Source organism: Meleagris gallopavo, chromosome 9, assembly GCF_905368555.1.
Source record: "Meleagris gallopavo chromosome 9, MGAL_WU_HG_1.1, whole genome shotgun sequence".
In the NCBI taxonomy this organism is placed as follows: domain Eukaryota; kingdom Metazoa; phylum Chordata; class Aves; order Galliformes; family Phasianidae; genus Meleagris; species Meleagris gallopavo.
This window is the reverse complement of record NC_139412.1, coordinates 16560996-16587461: the sequence shown is the minus strand read 5'-3', so window position 1 is coordinate 16587461 and position 26466 is coordinate 16560996. Positions and strand designations below refer to the sequence as shown.

The 26466-nt window shown below is 44.4% G+C and overlaps 1 protein-coding gene across 2 annotated transcripts; it reads left to right on the top strand.

Annotated features, from left to right (window-relative positions):
* Positions 1–1679: 1679 nt before the first annotated feature.
* LONRF3 (LON peptidase N-terminal domain and ring finger 3) lies at positions 1680–20507 on the top strand. Of its 2 annotated transcripts, XM_085230798.1 has the most exons (12): positions 1680–2419; positions 3164–3282; positions 3855–3977; positions 6017–6172; positions 7471–7714; positions 8441–8531; positions 11425–11539; positions 11968–12089; positions 12595–12753; positions 13770–13932; positions 14433–14582; positions 15272–20507. In XM_085230798.1, the coding sequence occupies exons 1-12, from the start codon at positions 1846–1848 to the stop codon at positions 15428–15430; spliced, it is 2175 nt and encodes a 724-aa protein (XP_085086924.1). In that variant the 5' UTR covers positions 1680–1845; the 3' UTR covers positions 15431–20507. The 2 variants fall into 2 exon arrangements, with proteins under 2 accessions (XP_085086924.1, XP_085086925.1); XM_085230799.1 differs by lacking the exon at positions 6017–6172.
* Positions 20508–26466: the final 5959 nt, after the last annotated feature.

Sequence of the window (26466 nt, the reverse complement as noted above, 5' to 3'; positions counted from 1 at the left end):
GATATTTATGTATGTGAGTATAGGAAAACTCCATGCTTTCAGAATGTAACATACGACAGAACAAAAGCAGCATATGCAGCTGTCTTCACTAGGGCAGCCCCTGTGGAGCTGAGCTGGCTGTTGGAGCAAGGTGTTCTATAGTGGTGTGCAGCTGAGAAGTAAAGCAGCGCCTTGGCTTTAAAGAATTGTTAAGTTAGTGGCTGTAATGTTCACTCTGCACCTGGCACGCCCCACGCAATACTCGCATTCATCAAACAACACGCACCAGGAGCTAGCAGAGGCAGAGCTTGCTGGTTTCTCCTGAGCGGTCCTGTTGCCCATGGGCCATCCACAACGAGATCTTCAGTGATCTTGGGCTTTGGATAAAGATCTGTGGCTCTGTGAGCCTCAGAAGCAGACAGCTCCCACCACTAGCAGTTTGCAGGCACCACTGCTGCCCTTTCCTCTGAGCCCATCCTGTGCTGAGCAATCAGACCGCCAGCCAGCCCTGCGTGTCTTTTCACGTGCTGTAAACAGAAGCTGTGGAACTTCCTTTCAGAACACAAATCTGATTACATTTTCTATGATAATCTATTTCCATTCCCTATCCTGAATTCATGCGCTGTTAGCAAACCTCCCCTTCTACCACAACCCTTATCTCTTTAAGTGTCTGATATGTAACTGTGTAAATACTGCTGGCGTATCCCCGATAGAGAGATTGTCGTCGCATCGCTACTGGTAACCAGCGGTTATGTCACTTTCCCTCGCTTGAATAGGCTTTGACTCATAGTGGTTTTCAGGACAATGGTTATAAAATAACACACAGAAAGGCTGCCGAGACGGTCGTTTTGCAATAGAGACAACTGCCGACTTCGAGAAAACGTTTTTCCTTTTGTTAAGGCTTTTGTTCTTTCATAACACGAGGCTTTCTCGCATGGAAGTTGGAAGACGAGCTGTCTGTGTGCTGCTAGCATCAGCTCGCTAAGGAAAACGCCCGCCCCTGTGTGCGGCTCTGCTCGTGGTCCCGCACATCGCTGCGCCCTGACTACGAGTCGTCCAGCGCTCCTGTCCTGGAGTCAGCCGGTGCCGGGCTGTGCTAATAGGCCAGACAGAGCCAGTAGCGGGAAGAATGTCTAACGCCAGCGGTTACTGAATTAACCCTTTTCTTTGTTTATTTAAAGGACTCGCTTGGGAACTTTGTGTACAGAGATATACGTATATACATCCGAAAGCCTTAGGGAGGAAAGCCAAGTTTTTGGCAGGTGCAGAAAGCCTCAGAACAGGGAAGCCAGCAGGCGGGTCAGACAGGTGCACCCCTGCAGCGCGGCCGCACGGCCGTGGCCCCTTCCCTCCGAACTCCCCGCTCCGCCGTCCGAAAGCCGCCACGAGCCGACAGTGAGAAAGGTTCATTCAGCGTCGTTAAGAGAGCGACGGACCGCGGCTCCAGCAGTGCTGCGGGGCACCTGCGGAGCGCGGGCGGACCCGGGGCGAGGCGCAGAGCGGTGCCCGGGCGCGGCGCGGCACAGACGGGACGCCCGCCACAGGACGGCGCCGGCTCCCTCCAGCGCGGACGGGCCGCGGGCGAAGCGGGCCGCCCCTCTCGGCGGGCCGGGCCGTCGACAGCGGTTACAAAACCAGGCGGTTTTGTAACAACCTGCGGGAGCCGCCCAATGAGCGCGGCCGCGCCGCGTCACGTGCCCGCCTTTATATAAGCGGCGGCGGGCCGGGGCGCTCCCGGCGCGGGGCGGCAGCAGCATGGGCCGGCGGGGCCGCGCCGCGCCCACGGCGCCACAGCCCACGCGCCTCGGCGCCCCCGGCCGCCCGCCCGGCTCGCGTTCCCGCTCGTGCTGAGAGGCGCCGCCCGCCATGGGCTCCCGCCCGGAGCCGCTGCAGGCGCAGAACTCGGAGGCGGCGAGCGGCGGCCGCGGCCCCGAGTGGCGGGCGCTGCTCGGGCGGGCCGACGCGCTGGCCTTCGGCGGACGGCTGCACGAGGCGCTGCCGCTGTACCAGCTGGCGTCCCGGCAGCGGCAGCTGCGCGCCGAGCAGCTGGAGAAGCTGGTGGAGTGCCTGGCTCAGGGTGTGCGGCTGAAAGAGGGGCTGCCGGCCGGGAGCGGCGCCCCGCAGCCCCGGGACTGGGACGGCTGCCGCTGCCGCAAGTGCCAGGGGTTCCTCTTCGAGCCCGTGTCGCTGCCCTGCGGACACACCTTCTGCAAAAAGTGCCTGGAGAGAGAGGACCGCGCGGCCGCCGCGCGCTGCGTGCTGTGCCGCCAGGAGGGCGGCGGGCGGCTGCCGAGGGTCAACGTCATCCTCAGCAACCTGCTGGGCAAGTGGTTCCCGCGGCAGGTGCGGGCCTCGCAGCTCCGCCACGAGGGGAACCTGCTGTACCGGGAGAAGAAGCTGCACGCCGCCCTGCAGAAGTACGACGAGGCGCTCAGCTTAGGTAACGCCCGCGGCGGCCGGAGCCGGGTCCCGGGGCGGGCGGCGGGGGGAGCTCCGGCCCGGAGCGGAACTGGGTCAGGGGAGCGGCGGTTGCGTAAGGTGGCAGCCCGCGGCCCGGCCGCCCCCCGCCCCCCCCGGCGCCGTTGTGTAACCGCGGGGCGGGAGCGGGGCCGCCGCCCCCGGGGCTCCCCGGCACCGAGCCACGCTCCTCGGAGGGGCCGGGCCGCGGGCTGCCTGCGGAAAGGAGGGGAGGGATGGGGAGGACGGGACGGGACGGGAGGGCTCGCGGCGCGTTGCTCCGCAGTGAGCGCGGGTGGCCGGAGCGCAGCGCGGAGCCTCGGGCGCAGCCCCGTCCCGCTGCTCCGTGCCGCCGCTCCTCGTGCGGCTGCTGAATGCGCGCAAACCCGGGATAGTGAAGGCTTTGCCGCTCCGATCCGCGGCCGTCGTGGCGTCCCCGCCTGCTGCCGGCGCCCGCCCGCTCTCCCCGCACGGGTCGCTCCCCGCCCGGTGCCCGTTTATGCAATTTGCCCGGAGTTATGTAATGCGCCGCCGCCGCCGTTCCGCTGGAGTTGCACAAAAGAGGTTTCCGTATTTCATTTACTACGGAGTTATTTCAGGGCTGCTTGTTTTGGGTTTCGATACAATTTGGGAGGTGCGACACGTGTTTAAAAATAAAATTCTAAGGAGTAAAGCTTATGTAACTGTTTCTAAACTGGGTTAATCGACCAACTTTTGTTTCCTGCAGCTCCCAATGACCACTTGCTATACAGCAACCGGTCTCAGATTAACTCGACTCTGAAAGCTTGTGAGGATGCGCTGCACGATGCCGAGACAGCATGCAGGCTGCAGCCCTACTGGCTTAAAGTAAGTCCTGAGCCCCAGCACGCTGTGCTCACAGACCTGGGTGCTGCTCTGGGTGGAAAACCATTCCTTGCTCAGAGCTGATGGATTGGGGAGGCTCCTGTGGCTCACGGGCACTGAGCTACTCTGTCCTGGAGCTCTGTGGGGTAAAGAAAAAGCAGTAATCCTGCAGGAGGAGTTGGTGTTGCTGACTGTGACCCACCAGGATCTCGAGTCTGAACTGCCTCTAAAAACTGAGCGCTGTGCTTCTGTCTTGATAGAAGAAAGTGATCACTTGTTAGAACCTTAATGTGGAGAGAGCAGATTTGTCCAAGAGCAGCTGGGCTCAGGGACACTGTGGGAATTGTATTTGCCAGAGAACATCTCAGCTCTGCTGCTAGGGCTCTCAGGTGTAGGGGCTCTCATCACTGTGCTGTGAAACTTGGATACTGCTGGTGTCACAGGCTGAGGAGCCATGTCCATGAGCTCTCCCTGCCCAACTCTCTTTGGAGAATCTGTTGCTTCACCTTGTTCTTAGTGCAAGTTCTCACAACAGAAGGAACAAAGGCTGTAACGATGGCTGTGTTTCATTGCAGGGTCACTTAAGGAAAGGCCAGGCACTGGCTAATCTAGGGAAAACAGAAGAAGCTTTAAGAGAGTTTCTGTTCTGCCTTGCTCTGGACATGGGGAACAAGACGGCCAAGTCTGAGGCTCAGAAGGTATGGTCCCCAAATCACCCAAACTGCATTGTTTTCAGTGACCTATCATAGAGAGGGTAAGAGTTTCTCCTTCCTCTCCCCCTCCATTACTGCAGAGAGTCATGGGGGGAGGGTTGTCCTGACTGCTGCTCACTCTTGGGCTGATGTCTGCCCCTTCTTTGAAGATAGGGAGGTAGCAAGAGTGCAGGCACTAAGCAGGTAGATGCTGTGTAGAAACAGTTAGTGTTAGCACCAGCAAACATGAAGTAAAAGTGAATTGCTAATAACCGCCACCCACAGACTTCTGTAATTCCCTGTTGGCAAATTGCTCATGTTTCATGGCTTGGCACCATGTTGCCAGTGAGCAAGAGGGAGCTGATATGGAATGTTGCATGGGGCTGGGATGCTGAGCCAACACACAGCACTCACCATGCTCTGCTGGGAGCAGCTGCTTTCCTCTGCCACAGCCGTGCTATGACTGAGGTGGGGAGTGAAGCACTTGGCAAAGAGCTGCTTTAAAATAGTTTGTAAGGGTTGCTGCTAATAATTAATGCTAAAACCAGCAAAGCAGATCTGCAGCAAGCTGTTTTTTTCAGTCGCAGCTAAAGCTGTTGTGTGTGTTCTTAAAGGGGTTTTGTATAATGTGCTGGTGCTGTGTTGTCCGCCTCCTAAGTAATACCGCAATTACTGTGAATGGGAGTTTTGACAATTGATCTCTTTTGTTGTTGCAGCCCAAAGGCTTTGCACCACAGCAGTGATAGCTTGAGATAATAAAAACAGAATCGTTCTGGTTTCATTGCACTGCACACTCATGGCACTGCACCCAGCTTTGGGGTTGGAGTGCTGTGACTTGGAATGCTCTGAGAGCTCTGTGGCACTCCTGCAGTGAAGCACTGCTCATGAAAGTAACCGGGTTTATAACCTGGATGGCCGTAGTGCAGTCAGGTCTTCTATCTCACTTTGGTTCTAGTTCCTGTGATGATTATTTTTTTCTGGTCATGTTTTGGTTTTGGGATTTGGTAGGACTTTTTTTCCCTGCAGTGTTCCATGCAGTTTCGTTGTCATTGTATCATGATTTGTTTTCGCAGTCGTGCTGGGAGAGTTGCAGTGCACTAGAGCAGGAGGAGCATGTGTTCGGATACCTTTCTGAATTGAGACCCCAAACAGCTTTGTCTGAGACACCCGATTCCAAGCAGTGGGGATCTGAGAAAAACACGGCTGATTGTGGCCGACAGAATGACTTGTGCTCGTCTGACACAGAGTTCATCCATGATGCAATGTCTTCCTGGGCTGTTTCCAAGGCTGTTTGCATAACAATGACATACTGCTTTTTACCAGATCCTTTGGGTGCAGCTGTGGTGTTCTGCCCCTGCGTGCTGCCTGTCCATGGTGTGGGATCAGAGCTGTCATGCAGCTTCCTCAGACTGTGGCAGGAGCACTTCAGCACTATTTTGAAATCCATTTCTTGAATGAATTTCCCGTAGTCTGTTTCTTTTATGATCACTGGAAATGTGCCTGCAAGTGGCAGCAAGCTGCTGCTCAGTACAAGTTCACCCATTTTCTGATAGCTAATTAAGGAATGGAATTTTTCTGCTGCCCTTGTTGGGTTTTTTTGTATTCTCGTATAAATGAATTAGGAAGTAGTTCCAACTCAGTGTATTGGAACCACATAAGTGCATGTGGGTGAAGCCTGTGAGATGAGCGCTTTCTGTGCTCCATAAAAGCCACTGAAAGTTTCTGATGTGCAGAAAAAAGAAATTAAAAACAAAAACAAGGTGTTGGGGACTTCTGATGAGCTCTGAGCTACAGGACAAGGGTGTGTGTGTAACTGGAGGGTGGTCTGTTGATTCCTGGTCTCATTGAGCTCCCAAAATCTGTCTGTGGGGCCCGCACTGCACCAGCTTTGCCATTTTTCTCTCATCCCTGTCTGAAGGGCTCTTTAGAAGGGTTTTGTCTTTTTAAATGAAGGGTATTTCTGTCAGCCACTCCCTTACTTGCTTTGTCATGTGGAGGTTGCGAGGAAAGAACTAAGCAGTGAAGTATTCTGTTTTATATCACAGCTTCTACTTAGTTTGTTTTCACTCATCCCGGGAAATGCTCAGGAACACTTACCCGATATCCTGCAGCTGTTGTCACATCACTCTAGATTAAAGGGGAACCTCCTAAGTTCAGTGGGATCTGGAGGCACCAGCCATGCCCTGCAGAGGTTGCTCAAGGTAACGAATGAGTCTGCTGTGTGGTTCTTCATTTTTCTGTGTGTTCTGTGTTCACGTGGGGAAGCCTTTCCTTTTCATCTCTGGGAGATGGGATGGTGTGTTTTCTCTGACGTACTGCCTTACAGGACAAAGAAAGCAGTGCAGATCTGCTGAAGCCTCTTGAGCTGACTTCTCTACAAAATGTATGCAGGCATTGAGCTGTCTGTAGCCCATCCAAGCAGCTGGCAGGAGAACAGAGCCCCTGCCGTGTGGGTTGGGATGCCCTCCAAGGCCTCAGTGCCCAAATTTGGGGTTTTAGCTTGAACCGTAACTGACCATATGTCAGAAAAAAATCATCCTGTCTTCAGGTTCTGTACACTGAGAGACCACTGTGGGCTAGCAGTATTTTACACTGCTCTGCAAGTTTGTTCTCACAGCCAGAGTACTGAGAACTGCTGGAAAGGTTCAAGTTAGCGGGCTGGGTAAGGACTGCTTTTCCTTCATTAAAACCTGAACTATGAGGATATGATCTGCCTATCCCACACCTGTAGGAGAAAACTTCACTGATTCTAGGAAACGGAAGTGATGGGTTTTGCTCAGCCTTGCTTGAGGATAAGCAGTGCCTTCTGGAAGGACTGTTCTGAAAGGAAATCCTCCCCCAGGACCCGGTCATGATGTCAGTCATTTGTGGGACAGCTCTCTCATCTTTCTACATGTTAAACATTACTGCAGTATCTGCTTTCAGGTTCATCTGTGATGTGGATGTGACAGGCAGATAGTGATGTCCCGTGGCTGCTCTGTGCTGCAACAGGAGCAGCAATGGTTGTTTGATCTTTTGTGAAAGAAGTCTGTCACACAGAAGGGAGCTCTGTGCCTCTTCTTTCCTGCTGTCAATTTGGTGTTGATACTGCTTCTTCCTTTGAGTAGAACTCATGTAGTTCTGGTCATTTTGATGGTTGGTACCCTCCTCGTGGTATAAACAATACATATTACTAAGATTAGATTATTAAGGTATATTTTCAGTGATAGCAGCGTATTAAGCCTGAGATTTAGATGGCTCTCTGCCTAAATTGAATTCCAAGAGCAAGCAGTAAAGCCACACACGAGGGCTGAAAGTACTGAGTGGCGCTGGGGGGTGGGTGTTGTCTGCATACATCTGACATTAAAGCCATGCCCCTACAGAGCAATCCTCAAACTGTTCTTGAGCTACAGAGTCCTTCCTGGTGAGCCACATCATGAAGGGCTTGACAGGTTTGGGTGTTTTTCCTTACCATGTGGATGAAGGTGGATGTCCTAACGTCAGCTCTCTCTTTGAACAGGTAAACGTGGAACAGAAAAAGGGCTTTCCTGTTCAAGAGGAACCAAACGTAACTAATTCTGGCAGTTTAAGGAAGTCCATGCAAACCACAGAGAGTAGAAAGGACTGCTCAGAGGAGGAGAACAAGCCCACCTCTGTCCCAGAGCCTGCCTTCCTTGTGTCTGAGAAGCGTGGTCTCCTGAAAAGGAAAGGCTGCTTGGAGGAGGCGAGGGCTGCAGAGGTGCCCTGCAAGCTCCTGAAGAAAGGTATGTGGAACTGATGTACCATCGGTGGAATATTTGCTTGCATAAAAGCCTAGAAGGATCCAAATTGCACTTCATTTTTTATGTGTTTTCATTAGTTTAATCAGGGCACGATGTGGAACACTTCTTGTAGAAGTGACTGTTAGTCTAAAAAGGCAGCTAGGGGAGCTGAGATGAGTGCTTGTTTGTTGGCAGAGCACTGGATTTTATAAGTAACATTAATGCCATGTATGCTTTTGCCACTTTCTAGATCAGTTATAAAAAAAAAAAATAATATATTATTATAATATATATTATATATATATATATATATATATATATATATATATATATATATATATATATATATTAAAAGCATGAGTTCTGTTTGCATGAACACCTGACATGCAGCCTTTTTTCCTGGTGTGGGATATATTTACAGTGGTATGACAGAAAAACTTGTGCCCCCTTGGACTTCTGGCACAGGGTGTTTTGGTGCTGTTAATGCAGCACTGAATTCAGTGCTCTGCACGTCAGTGTAGTGTCACTGCAGTTAAGGACAGGTGGCTTACTTGTGCCAGAGCTGGATGTGATGCTGTGTGTAGGAGATACTGCAGTGATGCTCAGTGGTTCGGCAGCTTGCACGTCAAAGTTTAAACATCGGTCGGTGGCTGTAGTTGCAGAGGCTGGGTATGCTTTCGTAGCAGTGTGCAATCATATGATAATGTGTTTTCTTATTGTTGTTGTTAGATACAGTCGATGCTAAGGGAAGTAGCACTGGACAACATACTCCATTTGAATCTGTGGATCCATCAGATCTGGATTGCTCCCTGTGTATGAGGTATCCATTATTTCCTCGTGGATGTCTTGAGCTTGTAGAAAACCCCTTCCTTTTTACAATCTAGGTATCTTCTAGCTCAGCTGGTGTGTAATTTTCCCACTGACCTGAAACCAGTTTTTATTAGAATTATTTTCCCATTAATGTATTTCTCAACCTTTGGTTCTGAACACCGTGGTGAAAGGTTGGGCTGCCCCAGGTTGGTGATGGGAAGAAGGACGTGAGGTCACAGTGAGAGCTGAGCACGTTAATGGAGCTGTCACGTTTCCTCTTCCCATCAGTTATATGCACCCACCCACTGGTGCAGTGCACACAGCCACAGGTTTCTCCTTTGGAATTTATAGAGCTGTGTATGATATCATAGTGCATGAAATAGCTAATGAATATTATGAGCACACCAAGTTTGCATATAAAATAGTGTTCTTGCTGTTACAACAGGTGGGTCTTAGGAGGATGTTTTTCCTGTGTTGCTCAAGGGATGTGCTGAATTCCTTTGTTACTGAGTCTGGCGATCTCTTCCTTCAGTTAAATAACAGATCTAGCCTTAAGGACAGCAATGACTTTATTTAAAAACAAATCTCTTGAGTTGTCATCTATTATACTGATGGCTTTGTTTTATATATAAAAAGAAAAGTAAAAATAGGGGTTTGTTAGAAATTTCTTGAAGAAAATAAAGAAGATGTTTTACAGTGGTCCTGATTTTATCCATACAATATGTTTTGGTTCATCTTGCACCACATTACTTGAATAGCAAGTGGCTTTGTGGATTTTTTTCTGAAGGGCTGTGACTGGGCAAATGTGGCTCTGCTGTGCTTTGCTGTATGCTGGTGGAGGGGATTGCGTCCTTTTATTTGAAACGCTAACATCTTTGAGGGAAAAGTCTGCAAAGGCTTGCTTCTGCCTGGGATAAATCAGATGTGCCTCTCTCCCTCCATCTGCCTGCAGCTGAAACGTGCTCCAGAAGTGTACACAGCTGTCAAAACACTGGTACTGCTAAGAGCAGAACTTTCTTCTTGCAGAAAGCCACACAATGGGTCTGAGCTGCTTTTAATGACTGCATGTTTAGAATCATGTCCACAAAATGCTTTTCAGATGCTTTTAATGAATTTAATTAGCCCTACTTTCTCATCCCCTGTTAAATCAGAAACAGGCAGACTACCATGCATCCTAAAGGCATTGAGCTTGAGGACTGCTGGGTCTGTGGCCGTCGGTGCACTCAGGACCTGATGTCTGCAGGGCGGCAGCTGCGTAGCACTGTAACAGCGAGGGCAGTCTGTCACTAGATTTTCATCATGCTATTAATGCAGATAGGTCGTAATTATTTCCTGCCACGTTCTTCAAGGGTATTTTCCGGATTTGGATCCGGAGACGCTTTGTACTGATTACCCAGTAACCCAGTGACCTGCTCACAGGGAGCTGCTATTAGCCTACTTGTCTGGCGAAGCGGCCCAAACGTTATCGATCCGCATCAGCTCCAGCAGCAAGCAGAGAATAAGCAATGCTTGAAGCAATACAGGGAGAAGGGAGGAAGCAGAGCTCATAGAAACGGATACTCATTTCCTGCTGTTCAGCAGGAAGCTGCCGTGGCTGCAGTGCAGGCAGAGCAGGATCACTCATCTCAACTGGACTTTCTTGTCTTCAGATCCAGTAACAGCTGGATAGTACATTTTTATATGTATTTTAATAATTACATTTACAAACCAACGCTCCCTGAAACAACGCAGAGTCTGACATTTGCTGTAGTTCAAACAATAGCATAGTGCAGTGAGGTTTCTGCTCACAAAGCAGCTAATGAGGATTTTCAACCATACAGTCCCATTGCAGAAATAGGTGTGGCTTTTTGGATGCCTCTTTGTGTTCTGTTGTTTTAAATGTCAATATTTACAGTTACTAATGACATTTAATAAGGTGGCTGTGGCAGTTTTGTAAGGAGTCAGTTAGTGTATAAGTAGTCATCTTGTTAAAGGTACTGATAAATATGGGCTTATAACGTCCATGTGTATAATGGAACTTGATTTGCTGCTTTCTTAAGCTTGATAAATTAGGAGAGGATTACTAACTGAGACCCTAAAGTGCTTAGACAGTATGCTGTGGAATATATGCCAAACAGTTTCCTTTCTAGTTTGGAATGTTTTGTATTTAAAAAGAAAAAAAGAACTTAAATTATTTACATTACTTACTGTCAAGGAAACCTCACTTTGCAATATCACATAATTGTAATAAGCCAAAAATCTGTATCTAGAAATAAGTGTCACAGAGGTACCTGGGATGAGCAGGTTATACCCTGAGCTATTTTAAAATCTTGGCCTTATGGATTGAAATATTTTCCTAGCTGAAACATGAACTTAATATAATCGCTTTTCCAGACAAGCGGGTTGAAGGTTAAAAACAATCTATTCCAACAGAACTGCTTTCCCAGTCCAGGTTAGAGTTGGTAATAATCCATGTTTTTTGTAGTCAGTTATCTGGCCTATTACTGCAAAATGACTATTTTGTGCTTTGCTCTGCACATCCAAGTACCCACATGAGTTCCGTGCTACTGGTTGTGTAAGTGTTGCTCAATTTCATTAGGAAAAAGTTGGATGATCTGGCTTCGTTTTCTGTTCATCACCAGTTTTGAATAAAATGAAGCCTAGACCTGAAGCTGCAGACATTACATGCACTGCGATCTGAGCTCAGAGGCTGCCTTTCACATTAGACAGCAATAACAAACAGCGTAAGCTGAATAAAGACAAGAGTTGGACGAAGAAATGAAAAACAAGGAACAGCTTTATCTCTGGAGCAGTCAGTAGCTAAATCAGTGGATAAATGCAGCTTTTTTTTTTTTTGGTAGTTTTTTTCTATTACTTTGGTACACGATATTGTTGTCTTCTTGTTTTTGGATTTCCCAATCCAGGCTCTTCTATGAACCTGTCACCACGCCTTGTGGACACACCTTCTGTCTCAAATGTCTTGAGAGATGCTTGGATCACAACCCCAAATGTCCCCTGTGCAAAGAAGGGCTCTCAGAGGTAATGAAGCTCAGATGCTCTCAGCAAACATTCAAGAGCACAGAATTAAGATCAAGTAGCACCTTTAGAAACCCTCCAAACTCAAATTAAGCTTTGTGTAACTTAAGAAAAAAGGTGGTTTCAGATGTCTTTGTGATTCCTGTGACTCACAGAGCTTGGATGGTCTCATCTGGTCAGACCTTTCCTGTATTTGGGAAGTCTGAGAAGGGAGGGCAGACTGTCTACAGGTTATCTGAGACAATGCCCCCAGCATCAGGAATAGTTCATTAACAACTTCAGTGGTGGTGCAAGCTTAGAAAATGGTTTTCATGTGCTGTGGTTTCATAGACATAAGAAAATGGAGCTAACAGATGAATGCTGTGTGTGTACTTTGAAATGCTAGGCACTATCTGTAACTGCCTGTGGTTTTTGTTTGCTTCTTGCTGCAGTGCTTGGCTATGAGGAAATACTGCAAAACAGTACTAATGGAGGAGTTAATAGCTAGATATCTTCCAGAGGAACTCACTGAAAGAAGAAAGATTTATGAAGAGGAAATAGCAGAGCTTTCCAAGTATGTAATCCATTTCCTTAAAATCCTCTTCTGATATGACTGCTGTTAGCTAACAAATGGCTCCTGCTGCTGCAGGACACACACAGACCACAGGATGGCTTGGGTTGGAAGGGAGCTGACAGGATCCAGATCCCACCCCTGCCCTGTGGGCTGGTTGCCACTCAATAGATGCTGACACCAGAGCTTCATCTTTGGTATCAGTGATTTAAAGAGAATGGGGTCCTGGTGAAATCATCTGGTTTTTATGCTTACTCAGTGCACACTGTGTTAAAGAACAAACAGGAGAAGAAATCTGGGATGTTGCTTTTTAGACAAGCTGTAAATGTAATGTGTTTGCTCTTTGTAGCCCTTGGAGCAAGGCAATGGGTGGAAGTAGTCTCACAGGCTGGGGGCAGGAAATTACTGAGTAGGGAAAATTCTAAAGAATGTTCTTGCATGAAATGCATGTATTTTATACCTTGTCAGTATTTTGGTAAAATGTCATCTGGCTTGTGTTTTCTTACAGCCTCAATAAGAATGTTCCTATATTTGTCTGCACAATGGCTTATCCTACAGTCCCGTGTCCTTTGCACATCTTTGAGCCCTGTTATCGCCTGATGATTCGAAGGTGCATGGAGACTGGCACCAAGCAATTTGGGATGTGCATTAGTGACCCTGTGAAGGGGTGAGTGAGCAGCACGTTTGGACCATCTGGTCTACCCCACTTAATCTGGAGCAAGGCTTTTTGGAGAGAGGTGCAGATGGGGCTTGTGCTATGGTCATTTCTCTAGTTCTCCAGTAGAGAAAGTTTCTCTACCAGTTAAAGACATGGAGAAGGCTGAAGTTGCTCTTCTGAGCAGTTGGATTCTGCCTAATGCAGCTGCCTGTTATTCTTGAAGCATATGGAGCTTGTGGGTTCTTGCACAAAGTTGAGCCTCAGACCTCTTAAAATACATGGAAAGGAAGTGTTTTTTCCACTGTTTTGAAATCTGTGTAATGCTTTGTCACAAACCATCAAGTTTAAACAGCAGTAAAGTACTCTTAAAATAGGAAAATAGTTAAACTATTGTGATGCACTTCTGTCTTTGCTGTTCTGAGCATGTTGGATGCTACAGAGGTAGAATGGTATCTTCCTAAGAGCTAGCTGAGCATTTGCATCGTGCCATTTACAGGCAGTGTTGGGAGCTAGGACCTTTATGTCTATGTTTAGCTTTCTTCACTTTTTTAGTGAGTGTACCCACAAGGTATATATGCCATTAAAAAAAAAAAAGTATGACGTGCTCAAAATCCCTACCTATGAAGTAACATCTGTTGAGAATGTAGGGAAGCTTTTTATTTATAACTTTTATAGTCGTTCTGTGGTTCTAACATTGTGAATTGCACTTGTTCTAAACAAAATGTCTGAACTTGCTGAAGTTATGGAAAAAGTGTGTTTCCAAGCTGTATAACTTTCATAAGTAGTGATCTGTATTCCAAAGCATGTAGTTAATGCTAATCAGATCTGACAGCCTGAATATTCCTGATAGTTTTGAAAACAATCGTTGAATAATTTGAGCTACTGCAGATCAGTAGTATGAACAATAGAAATGAGCTGACAGCAGTAAATACCTTTGTGGTAGGCAGTGGCTGTATGGCAGTTCTTTGGAGCTAAGGGTGGAGAGAGTAAGACTTGTTTACTTGCTTTTGTTCTGATTTAAATAGGTTTGCAGATTATGGCTGCATTCTGGAGATAAGAAATGTTGAATTCTTTGCTGATGGTCGCTCTGTTGTAGACAGCATTGGCAAGAGGAGATTTAAGGTGATACAGCACAGCCAGCGTGATGGCTACAACACAGCAGATATTGAGTACATCGAGGATCAAAAGGTGAATGCAGAAATATTTAAACTGTATGACATTTGAAATTCTAAGCCCATGTATTTGGTGAACTTCTTTTGTGGAACAGTTTCTAGCAAACCAGTCTGTGGTATTCCCTAACTTGTCATGGTTCAAGTTGGGAGATGTCATAGAGAAGGTCTGTAATAGAGAAGGTGCTAAATGAACTTTAGCTGTTTTCATAATCTTTTGTTCTGTGTTGCATAATGTTTATGAAAAAAATGTTTCACATAACATTCCAGAGGTGTTTGTCCTGCAAATGTGTGCCTTTGCTTTGGAACATGAGATAAAAAGGGAAGTAATGAATAAATAAGTTTGTTTTTAGGGAAGAAAAGGAAAAGCTAGCATTCCTGATTTGTTTTAGAACTCCCTTGGTATTTTTTGCTCTTTTTCTTTGTCCCTCCCCGCCCCAGAAAGCCCTCAAAACGAACATTGTGCCCTCCCCAACAGGCAGATGACAGTAACAGTAACCTCCTCCCATCTCATTTCAGGTGCAAGGACAAGACTATGCTGCGCTGCTTGTTCTCCATGATTCTGTCTACGATCAGGCATATATGTGGTTTAATTCACTCAAGCAAGCACTGAAGAGTAGAATTCTCAGTCACTTTGGTCCAATGCCAGCCAAGGATCCTGACCCACAGGTATCCAGAATCAGTGGTTTATGTAACTTCAGAGACACAGGTAGCAAGGATAGCTGATAACTGGGAAGCATCGTCTTCTGTGAGGAGAAATAAGAATGTTCATCACTTATCCTGCATAAGCAAAGTATCTGGGTTATGTTGCCATGCACCAGTAGCAGCACTGTTGTGAACAGAAAGCTCATACGTAATGTTGGTAACTTCCTGAGAATACTTAACCCACACAATGAATCCCGGGAGATGTAAATGCCTTTTTGCCTACTCTGCTTCCCCAATTAAATGAGTAAGAGAAAATAGGGAAGGAAACTCATTACTCTGGCTCAAGGACTGCAAATTACAGGGATCCTGAAAGAACAAAATGTAACAACAGAAATTAAATATGAAACAAGTATAAAGTACAAAGAAGGGACCTAGGTATCCCGAAGAACTGGATCCAGTAATGAATTAGGGAAAAAAATGTAGAAAGCCCAACCTACAGACTTCTTGCTTTTTTTTAAAAAAAAAAAAAAAAGTACAGCTTGGCTGTAGTTTTTGTTTCAGGTCAAGCTGTACTCACGAAGCATTTGGCTAGCAATAAGATACTCTCCTTGCTAGTCTGCTATCAAGATGGTGTGTTTTCAAAGCAAACCTGCAGAGCTAAGCCCTAACCATGTACTTGTATTCCAACTTCTGCTTCTTTCCCCTTACTGCAGGCTAACCCTAACGGGCCAGCCTGGTGCTGGTGGGTCCTAGCTGTCCTTCCTCTTGAGAACAGAGCCCAGCTCCCTTTCCTTGCCATGAAATCCCTCAAAGACCGCTTGAATGGCATCAGACGTGTCCTTACATTCATGTCTCGTACAAGATCACGGTGATGGTGAGAAGGAGAGCTGTGAAGTCTCCCGCAGTACTTGACTGTAGAGTGTCTCTTGTAACTTCATCTAACTGCAATAATGTCTTACAGATTTGTGTCAGAATGTTTCCAGCCTGAATTTCAGAGAAAATAAGTTAAAAGGAGCAAGGGATGTTTATGGTTACTTTAATAGTTTCCATTTGGAACTCAGTTTCTGAGATGATTATTCAATTACTGCACTGCTAAATTAATAACAAATGTGATAGAACAAAAAGTGATCTTGTTTGCCATAAACCTTTTAAAAAGCTTAAGAGGTCTTTTAATTTATTTTTTTTTGTAGTGGGTAAAGGGTGAACTGTGCAGTTTAATGTGAAGCAGAATTAATAATGTTTATGCGTTATTTCAATGAACTGCGTGGTCTTTTCCAATGGTTCAGGTTTTATATAGCATTGTGTATAACAATGTTCACGACTTCCGTTTGATAATTTATTTTTGCACTATGATTTTTTGTTTCAAAATGTGTTATTTATGTGTTCATCCTCTATAGGAAAGTGAGCTGCTCTATTTATAGTGTTTTTATCCTGTATGTACAACTGGGGGGGGAGGGGGGAGAAATGATGATTCTAGCAGTGCACAAAAAACTGCTTTGATCATTTTTCAGCTATTTCTGTTCAAATACTTCGAATGTTTTTCTATTTGTCCCCAGTCCTACTGTAGCCTAAGAAGGCTTTTTTCCTCCCAAAACAGCCTGCTGTGATGTCTTTGAATACGCAGACTGAGAGCTCATGCACAGTTGGATCTTGGCTCTCTGCTTGTAACTGTGGCTCTGATAGTGCAGTGCAGCCAAGCGCATCCTTAACCTGAGTGCAGGTGTCAAAGTGCTTGGCTAAGCCAAGGCATGGATCAGTTGATGCCAGTGGGGATTTGCTGACAGAAGGCTCACCCTTCTAAAAACAAAACTGGAAGTATTGGTGTTTCTTTGTAGATTGACAGATTTTTTTTAAATTATTTTTTTATATCGACTCTGGTTGCTGTTGAGATTAGCTTCACTTCTGGAGTGTCTGGGATTTGGTTTTGGAGTGTTTGTATGTGGGTGGAGGGAGGGTTATTTTCAACTGTAGGACTAACAGGGCAGTTTGTACCACATGAGAAGGAATATGTTGTAATAAATGCTATTTATTTCACCCCAATCTTCAGCTTTCTGTTAGCTTCAAATCTCTGCCCAGCTGCTACGCTTCTATGAGCAGAGATGGGGTAGTGTTGCTAATAGTAGTTAACTCCTAAGGAAAACAAGTGAATTTTTGGATGATCACTTCTAGTGAATGAGGCAGGTAAAAAACAAGGCAAAAATGAGAATAGCATATATATATATATATATTATTTTTTTTGCTTTGTTTAAATCAACAAGCTGTTTGCACTTTTAACTGCTTTCTGTCTACCAGTTTCTGGAGCTCGTCTTCCATGGGGCCGGCTTTGACTTTCATTAATCTCAGTGTGGGGGGAAGGAAAAACAAACAAACAAAAAAACTGTCGTGGAATGCTCCAATTTTTATTGTTGTTTTTACCCAGAATAGCACTACTGCCCATTCTATGCCTTTATGGAACAGTGCAGTAGAAATTAATGTCAGTTTTCCATGTGTGTTTTTTTTCTCACCATCATTCTTTCATCCGGAATATACATTGAGAGCAATTTCTGTACTGTCAGGCTTCTGTAATATCTTTTATTCCCCCTCTTGTTAAACTTTATAGGACTTTCCCATAAGGGTACCAAAGAATGGAAGACAAACACATTTCAGCTTCGTTATGCAAATGGAATATGTATCCTGTGTTGGCATTTAGCTGCTCTAGAAATGCTACAGCTCGTTTCCATACTGCTAGATTGCTGCACTCCTGGCATCTTTTGTAGGTGGTGCTTTCCATGCTTCTCTATGAACAATGTATAGAATACATGCTCTGAACAACAACTGTATGGTGGCTGAGACCCGCTATGACATTTGTCTTCATAAGGCAAAAGCAGTTCTTACTTGTTTGGAAGTGAAACTGCATTAAATGCAATTCTTCCTTAAGCCATTATGTATTATGCATAATATAAGGAGTCTACATTGCTCCTATAGAAAGTTAGCACACGGTTCCTTGTATCTGTGAGAAAAGGACCTCAGATACATATTTCATACTGTTTTCTCATTGATCTTGCTGTTCTTTTCCTGCATGTCTTCTGCGTACTCATTATTTTGTTAATTCAGAAATTGCCATGGAACGAATCCTCGATTCTATAAGTGAACATTGTCTTTCTTTATTAGACTTGAGTAAAGCTGCCAGAATTTCCTCAGCAGACATCTGTGTATACATGCACTGTGTTGTGGACCCCAGTGTATTTGGTGTGACTTGGAAACACGAACTACTGCCTACACTGCATGCAGGGGACCTGTGTATGCACAGCAAATTGACTCCATCAAGAAATCCAATCTGGGACTGCTGTGTGGCCACACATCCTAGGTTAATGGGTAGTTCATGCATTCCTTCAGAGAAAAAAGATCCTGAAACAAGTTTCTGAGAACACAAGCCTGCCTAGTAAAAGCTGGACGAGGAATAGCCTTTTAGCCTTCAGTGAATTGACATGGTGGTTTCAGTAATGAGCTTTACAAACACAACTTCTAGTTATGCCATGCTATGGGTGATTTCAGTTGTATTAATTGGCACAAAGTTGTAAATGCAGTATTTATTACAGGTATAAATAAACAACTGAGCAGACTCAAACACCTTCACTTGAATTATAGAAACTCATTGATTACATCTAACTGGGGCTGGTATTTTATTGATGCTTCATTGCATTCTAGGCACTTGTTTTATTTCAACCACTCTTCCTTTTATTTATTAAAAAAAAGAAAGGGAAAAAAAAAAAGCTAGAAGAAGTGATTACTCTTGTCGTGAAGCCAGAAGTAATACATAGGCTTCCTACTACTACCTTCATGGAAAGTCATTTCCTTTGACCCTAAATGACTGAGTTAGGATTACTAAAATTAGAAATTATGCCATTTTCATAGATATGTGATCAGTCCCTTTTTTTTTGTTGTTTGTTTTTTGTTTTTTTCCTGTGATGGAGAGTAAAGCCAATAATAGAATGATTGTGCTGCTCTCCTGCTGATATGGTGGTGAGCCATCCAGGCAGCTGGAGACCTCCTGAAAGTGATAGACTTACATTTGTGAGATATACTTCATTCACTTGAAATCTCTTCACACTTCTGTAGATGAAAGATTTAACAAAATACATCAAATAGCAAAGGCTGGCTGTACCACCTTTCCAAGTTTTTCTGCACGTATTTACCTTCTAATTAAACAGATGAGTTTTCTGGAGGAAATTACATCAATTTTCCCACTTATAGACAGACTTCTATAGTAACGCTGACTTACGTTGCCTTGTGTCTGAGTGGATTCTGTGAGAACAGCTGTTATCTTGGCATGGAGAGCTTTGACAGTAAACCTGAGGCACAGCTGGATTATCAGGTTAAGTTGTGCAATCTGACAGTGAGCTCGCACACAGCCGTAGAATGCAGTTTGTATTAATAATTAAATTATAAATTGGTGCGATAAAATCTAATTGATGGTTTTAGTTCCAGTCGATGCTAAAACAGTGTTAGTTTTTTAGTTAGTTGCATAGTCCTCTTTTTTCATTTTTTTCTTTAATTTTAAGTGCTGATCTCTTCCATGAGTGCTAGCAATAAGAGGCAAGCTGTCACGCTGCATGGCTGACCTGTGCTTCTCTCCTGTGCTGCTGCTTGTGAGCAGAACACCTTAACCACAGATTTCTTCACCCAAACTTTATTTTAATTAAAATAAAGTCATTGAGACTTAGATGCAGCAGATCTGGTTTCACCTGCACTGTAAAGAAAGAGCTTTATGAAATTCTGTATTTAGACAGTCTTTCAATGAATCCTGCTTGGTGCTGAAGTTTTGCTGGTGTTTTGATTAGTGACAGACAGCAGTTGTACTGAAATGCAGTGCTTAGGAATGGAGGACACATTCACAAGCTTTTAAAAAATACACGTAAATTAATTGCAGTTTTTCTTCTGCATACCAGCCCCACTGGAACTGTATGCACTTAGGGCAGTGCTTTCCTGTCCCCTGAGCCCTACATTAGGTGAAAGCAAAACAGGGGCTGAGCTTGTATTGTCAGCTTCGCAGCCTGACTTGTAAGTGGTGCAGCATGTCCTCAAGCTCTGGTGGTCTGGGGCTTAGTCCAAAGCAGCTGAAAATCTTGAGGCTACAGCAAGGTGGTAGCTCAGTCAAGTCGCTGTTCTGAGATGCTTTGTTAAATAAATGTGGTCAGAATGAATCTGCTTTGTTTAAACAAAGCAGGATTAAAATGATGGGTAATACTTTAAAAATAATAACAGTTAAGAAAACGGAGCTATTATGTTGACTTACTCATCCAGGTGTCATGCAAATTGCTTATGAAGAGTGGAATTTCCTAAGGTCTAAAGCAACCCTCACATAGAAGTGCCTGTATTCTGTTATTGCCATTCTTGAGCTTTTTAAGAGAGTCACAGCCATATATTTTATAAATGTGAGCATATTTCAATCTTTAAACTTGCAGAACAAAGGTTTACAGAGCAGAAGTGTAGCAAAACCAATGTACAAGCTTCTGTAATTCCCTGGTGGGGGATGGAGAAGTACAAAAATGGGGAGGAACAGACTATCTGTATAAGATGTCTTAATTTGGCACCATATTCTCGTCCAATTTAGTTCCATCAAGCTACGTGGTTATAAGAGTGCCAGAAATATATCTCTCAAGCCATTCTAAATAAAAAGCTCTTTGTTGACCTGTATATTCCATTTGTTTGTAAAACATCATTTTTGTGCACTGTAACGAACTTGAAATGAAACTTTCATACCACTGAACAGAGCACTGTTCAGCTACCTCAACGTAAGGTTGAAGTACTTTGTTTTCTTTCCAGATTTGTTCACATTGTCATATAAAATATTTAAAAAATTCATAGTCCAAAGATCCTGTATTTGTTTGTAGATGTACTTACAATTATGTTGTACCAACAAAGTCTGTGTGAAGCGTTGTTTGCTAATTAAAATTTTTGTGTTCTTTACTCTTTGGCTTGCATAAGAAAGAACATCAGGTGTGAACCACTGTGACACACGAGCTGCTTTTTTAGGTGCTTGAGAAAAAGGAATGAAGAACAAATCCTAGGTCCTGCAGCCACACAGCACAATCTGATGTGAAGGGAGGAACCCACAGGAAGGAAGGCGGTTGCCCAAAACTCAGCCTTTGTAAGGGACCTCCCTTTCAGTCTTTGCTGTAGAAGTGAAAGGGCAATGGGAAGTGCTGAGAGCCTGGCTTCCAGCACTGTGCTTCAGTGCCTCCTGTGCTGCTTGCTTTAGTGAGTTGTCTCTGTTTCTGTGATTAAAAATAATAGCCAGGCTGCTTTCCACATGCAGCCTCAGCCAGGAAAAGTGAGCTCTAGCTTCTTGTTAAGCTGTGCCTGTGAACCCATGAAAACATGAGGTTCAGCTAGAAGTTCCATAGCACTTTTGAAGGCCACAGCTTACAAAAAAAAGCTGAAAAAGAGGACTTTCATTCATAAACCCAAGATTGAGAGAACAGTTCCACAGTGTATCCCACTGAAAATGTGGAAGAGTCACCAAAGTTTAGCTTTTAGAGATATGCAATGGCTGCTCCTTCACCTCGTCACCAAACAAGCTGTGTGCTGTGGCTGTTCTGCTCCAATCCTGTCACTTGTAGCACCAGAGATCACCTCGCTGCTCTCTTATGTAAGCTTGCTCAGGTCCTGCATTTATTTTAGAATCCGGGGCACAGCCTGAAGGCTGAATTTAGTAAGCCAACAGCTAATTATGTCAGGGCTGCAGTTTCCTATAACAAAAATTTGAATCTGAGCAGGGAACTATTTTGGTTGAAGTGCTTTTCCATCAAGAAACAGCCAAAGCTGAAGCTTTGCTTGGGAACACGGCAGATAAATTATTCCTTTCAGTTCTCAGTTTTAATTCTGAAAGCCTTAATTGAGAATGGCTTTTTGTTGTAGTTTAAAGCAGAAAATAAATAAAACAAATCTAGCGTAGCAAATGTATTTCCCAACTCTATTTGTTCAGCACACTTTAGAAGAGATTTATTCAGCGGACTCGTGAAGTATTCTGAAGTCAATTACTTAATGTCTCACTTTAAAACGATCATCAAAAAGCACAAGCAGTGTAAAGCAGTTCCTGGCAAAGGACTCCTGTGCCCCGCATGGTTCCTAATGCCACAGCCATGATGGCTGGGCTGTGATCAGGGCTCGGCCCACAGCAGTGCCTGGCTCTGAGTGTCTGGGCAGTAAGCTGTAACGTGCTGTTAATTCTGTTAGTGAAGTGTCACAGAGTGCTGGGACATCTCCCAGTGTGCTGCGGTTCTCTGTAGAGCTGAGTTAAAGCACTGCAATGTTTCTGTCTCCAAACGTGAGGCGCGCTGCCTGCCGCCATCTTGGCCACATGTGCAAAGGGAAAATAGAAACTTTGGTTGTAAAGGACTGTGTGGCTGGGCTTTGTTGTCGCTGTCGTTCTCAAATCTGTGTTGCTTTCAACCTGAGCAAATTTTCTATCAGCAGCCGCTTAGAACTCCAGAAATCACACAACAGACCAGATGAAATGGTTCTTCCTAGTGGGCAGTAATGTCACCTGGCCTTCCTCCCCAGCTGTATTATAACTAGCCGCTCTGTGAAGCTCTACGTTGATGGAGGCTACCTGAGAACCAGAGCACCACCAAAGAGCAGGGTTTGCCATGCATAGCCCTCAGCTGCCACACACTGAATGGTTTACCTCTTCTCATGGACAGCTTTCAGGTAGTTAAAGCAAAACTGACAGCCAGAGTGAGTGTGCCGTTGCTGGCAGCCTTGTGCCAGCATGGCATCTTCTCTCACAGTAGATCTGCTCTTGACTTGTAATGCTATAAGCAAAAGGAGAATTAAGCTATTTATGTAAGTGACTTTATTTATATAACTGACTTATGCTGTATTATATGATGAAAAAGGAAAAAAAAAAAACTTTTTTTTTTTTTTGTCTTTTCTACAAGCTGCAGGAAGATTTTGTAAAAGTAACGCTAGTAATAAATGGTTTTCTCTATGCGTTTGATGAGAAATTCAGCTTCATCTGCATGGAGGCTTTAGCATGCAGAGGAAATGTGGTAATAGGTGGCACAACAATGTGAAAGGTCTGCAGACAGTCTAGAAAATCTGAATTCAGAACACCACCATTTAGACTGTAAGCTCGTTCAACAAAGCAATTAGCATTCAGTCTCTTCTATGGATGACTCAATGATTTGCGCTGTGACTGTTAGTACTGAACGTACCATCTGAAATTTGTTTTGAAGGTTTAGTGAAGCATTCACGATTTAAAAACGGTTTCTACAAGTATATATTTTTTTTAATCAATGAGAAGCCCAAGCCCTACCACAGCTGAAGAACATACAGAAGCATTTTCAACAGAGCTGAATTCATTTTCTTTATGCTTGACGCTGTTTTTCACTCCTGAGTGAACGCCGGCTATTTAATATTTGGGAAATCAGGGTCAGTAGAGTAAATGTTTCTGTAGCAATTTGGCAGACACACCTTTCATAACTCATAAAGTCACTCCTGGAAAGGCACAACTGGGTCGCAGAAGTGCATGGTGGGATGCTGCTTTCCAGTTATGCAACCAGGGTAACTAGAGGTTAGAGAAAGCAGTTGAATAATGAGCTTTTTGCCAGAAAGAAGGGAAGAGAAAAACACAGTGTTTTTAATGCTGGCTTCTGAGCAGCAGCTCCTAATGTGTCTGGTTAGGAGTCATCAAACCGAAATAGAACCGAATGCGTCACAACTTTGAAGAATGGCAATTCACATCCCCAAAGAAAAATACATCTGTTTGTATTCCAAAAGCAAATCCTACCAGCTCTGCGATTCCCGTCGATGATGCTGGAGCCACTAGCAGCATGCTGCTCAGCTTTTCTCCCAGCCCATGTCACTACCTTCATCACTCCCCTCTGCTCTTTTTACTGTATCCATCATCCAGTAGCATCATTGCCCTTAGGGAATCTCACATTTTGCGTGCACCATTTTTCTCACACTGAGCTGAACTCCTCTATGTCCCTGACAGCTCGTAGCAGCTTCACTTCTCCCACATTTTCTTTCCTGCTTTTATGTACTTTACTGGATTATTTCTTAATAAATATAATGAGTGAGGAATTCTTACACTGTTTCTTAAAAAAGAAGAGAGAAAGGAAGTCGTCTTTCTGCACCATGAAGATTTTTCCGAGGTTTGGAGGGCTAGGATATGGCCCAAGGGCACCAATTAGCACATTAACTAACAAATAGCTCCCATCGAGTCTGGGGATATGAGTTACTAAAAGTAAATCCTGCACTGCAAAGAGACTAAATAAAACGGTGCTTTTAACCACAATTATATCTCCTGTTACAGCTGCACACCAGATAAATATATTAATCAAAATGACCTCATTTTAGGCATGAGTAGCAGTGTCTTATATAACCATGTTAAGTATGCTGTTTTATTTCCCTCCCACCAAGGAGAAACGGTGTTTGTCTTACAAGGTTCCAAATAAGTCTGGCTATAAAGCGATGGGGGAAAGAACGGGAGGAAGAGACGAAAGTGGAGGAATTAGTAAGCAAAATGACTCATTCCCCGAGAGCAGAGGTGATGCTACACTCCACTGTCAAACATTAGTTTCTCTGTAGGAAGCTGATGTTGTCATAAGCAGTCTCAGTGCTCCACATATGCCCAGCATTTCTCAGGATGGGAAAAACAGATGTGTTAGAAGAACGGAAGCGCCTTCTTTTCAGAACCTCTCAACCAGTGGCCTCAGCTTACAGCATTCCTTGTTCTGTTTCCAAAGCTGTTGGTGAAGGCTGCCCCCAGACACGAGGGGCTTGCAGCATCCCCTGCCATCCTTTTTGTTCTCTGGAGAAAAGCAGCATTCGATTAATTCTTTTCTGGTGCTAATAATCATGCTTCAAACAAGCTCACAAGCACCCTGAAAAGTAGACTACATCCCCCCACACACATAACAAGGCCAAAACTCATCTGGATTGATGCTGCACTGCAGCAAAAGGGACAGAGAGGCGTACATTTTTGCAATATAAGATCACTCAGGCAGAGAACTCCGATAAGCACTGAAAATGTGAAAAACAAATGGCAGGGTATGCATTTCCCATTTGCTTAATACACACACATAAAAGAAACACTGTGTAGGCTTCACTGCAGCATGCCAGTGCATCCAAAACTCAAAGGTTAGTTACATAAATGATAAGGCGTGGGCTTAAATGCTTCATTCAGCTTGTTAATTACTTGCTTTGTGGTCCGAGCCAACATTCTGAAACAGGTTCATCCAATACTGTGTTGCTTCCTCTTCATTTTCAGTTAGCGTATGAAGCTGAAGTGCTGGGAACGATTTGTTGCAGTACGTCGGGAGAGTCTCTTTTCTTTTCTAGCAATTCACAGAACAAACTTACACAAACTCATCCACAGATGCTCTTTAAATGTCTTCCTTATTTCAGAGAACGATGAAATTTACATCTTGGAACATTCCTTTTAAACGGGGGAATTGCTGGCTGCCATGAGCATATCTTCATAATTGACATTTTATGTTTCAGTAGTTTCTTCTTTGTACCCTTTTTAAACATGAGGAAATGAATGGCAGCCCGTTAGAGAACTCTGACACACGCATCTCTGGCAGAAACGTTGTAGAAGCTCTGTCTTAACAGTAGATGGAAATAAATAGTTCCATCTTCAGTTCAGTGAGCCTAGACACCGGCTTGGTCGATGCCATGGGGAGAACAATTGGTCAGTACCAAACGGCTGATCCAAAGAAAGGCAGACAACCACTTATTTCAGAAACCGGAGATGCAGAATTCCGTATCGCTGTGGCAATAAATCATACTGTATCAGAGGCAAACTGTAATGATGCCACAAGGCATCTCATCAAGGTCGTACCTGGGAACTGCATCTAAGATTTACTTCAAACAACAGATTTGTTTTAGAAGTGGAACTGTGTAACTTGCCTTGATTTCATCAGGGTATGTTTGCAGACATCTCTATTTCCTACTCAGAATGTTGGATGTTATATGAACACGAATATGTTTTAACAGCTACAATGAAGTGGAAGCAAATATTGCGGAAGTTTTTGACTCCCAACCTTTTAAGAGACACTAACTCACACCCTTTAAACCTCACCTTCTTATTTCTACATGAAGGCAGCATCTTTCTCCTCTATAATAATGTTGCCAGTTAGAGATTTCTGAGTCACAAATGCAGATTAACATTTGGATCTGAATTACAAGTCTTGAAAACTGGAGGTTGGCTGAAAGAGAAACCTCATCGAGTCAATCCTATGGACCAACTGCAAAATACAGATTGCAGCTGCAAATCTGGGCTGAAGCAATCTGGCTGTTGCAGTGCTGTAGGAAAGGTGATGAGATGTATCTCCTTGCCAGTCTACGTATAACCTTCTTTCCACATCATTCTCTGGGTGTTGCAGGAATATTGCTCCCAAAGTTACTCATTCCCTTTGTTTCCACACTTCAGATTATTTTCCCTGCTGGTACTGCCTTGCTTTACTTTCCTCATTTTGTTCTTTCCTGCCCATGGGCCATATCATATCCTTCCATCAATATTTCAGCAGAATGACTCCCGGTTGGAATCAGACTGGATTACTGCTTAAAAATTGATAGCGCAATATGGCCCCACATTTCTGTTCCTGTGCACCTGTTCCTCTTAAGCTACAGTCCCTCTGCCTTTAATACTTCCACTCTTCAGATTGCTCAGAACACCAGTGTATTCTTAGCTGTATTTAAACGATCAAATGAATACAATTTCTAAATTAGAACGCACATAAAAATGCCTTTTTTTGTCACGAAGTGAAGCTCAACTGCACAGTTTAGCAGATCTCACCATACAGATCACTTTTGTCTTCAGGCTAAACATTGTTTCTTCAAATTGAAGATGAAAACCGCAATTAAATATAGGCCACAGATGTTCAGGATGCAGAGGACAAAAATATAGGTTTCATAA

Bases quoted from the DNA above. Each gene is read 5' to 3' on its own strand.
- LONRF3 (XM_085230798.1), top strand. From the start codon at position 1,846: ATGGGCTCCCGCCCGGAGCCGCTGCAGGCGCAGAACTCGGAGGCGGCG. The intron at 7,715-8,440 runs GTATGTGGAACT...TGTTGTTGTTAG, and splicing joins CTGCAAGCTCCTGAAGAAAG to ATACAGTCGATGCTAAGGGA. The intron at 11,540-11,967 runs GTAATGAAGCTC...TTCTTGCTGCAG, and splicing joins GCAAAGAAGGGCTCTCAGAG to TGCTTGGCTATGAGGAAATA.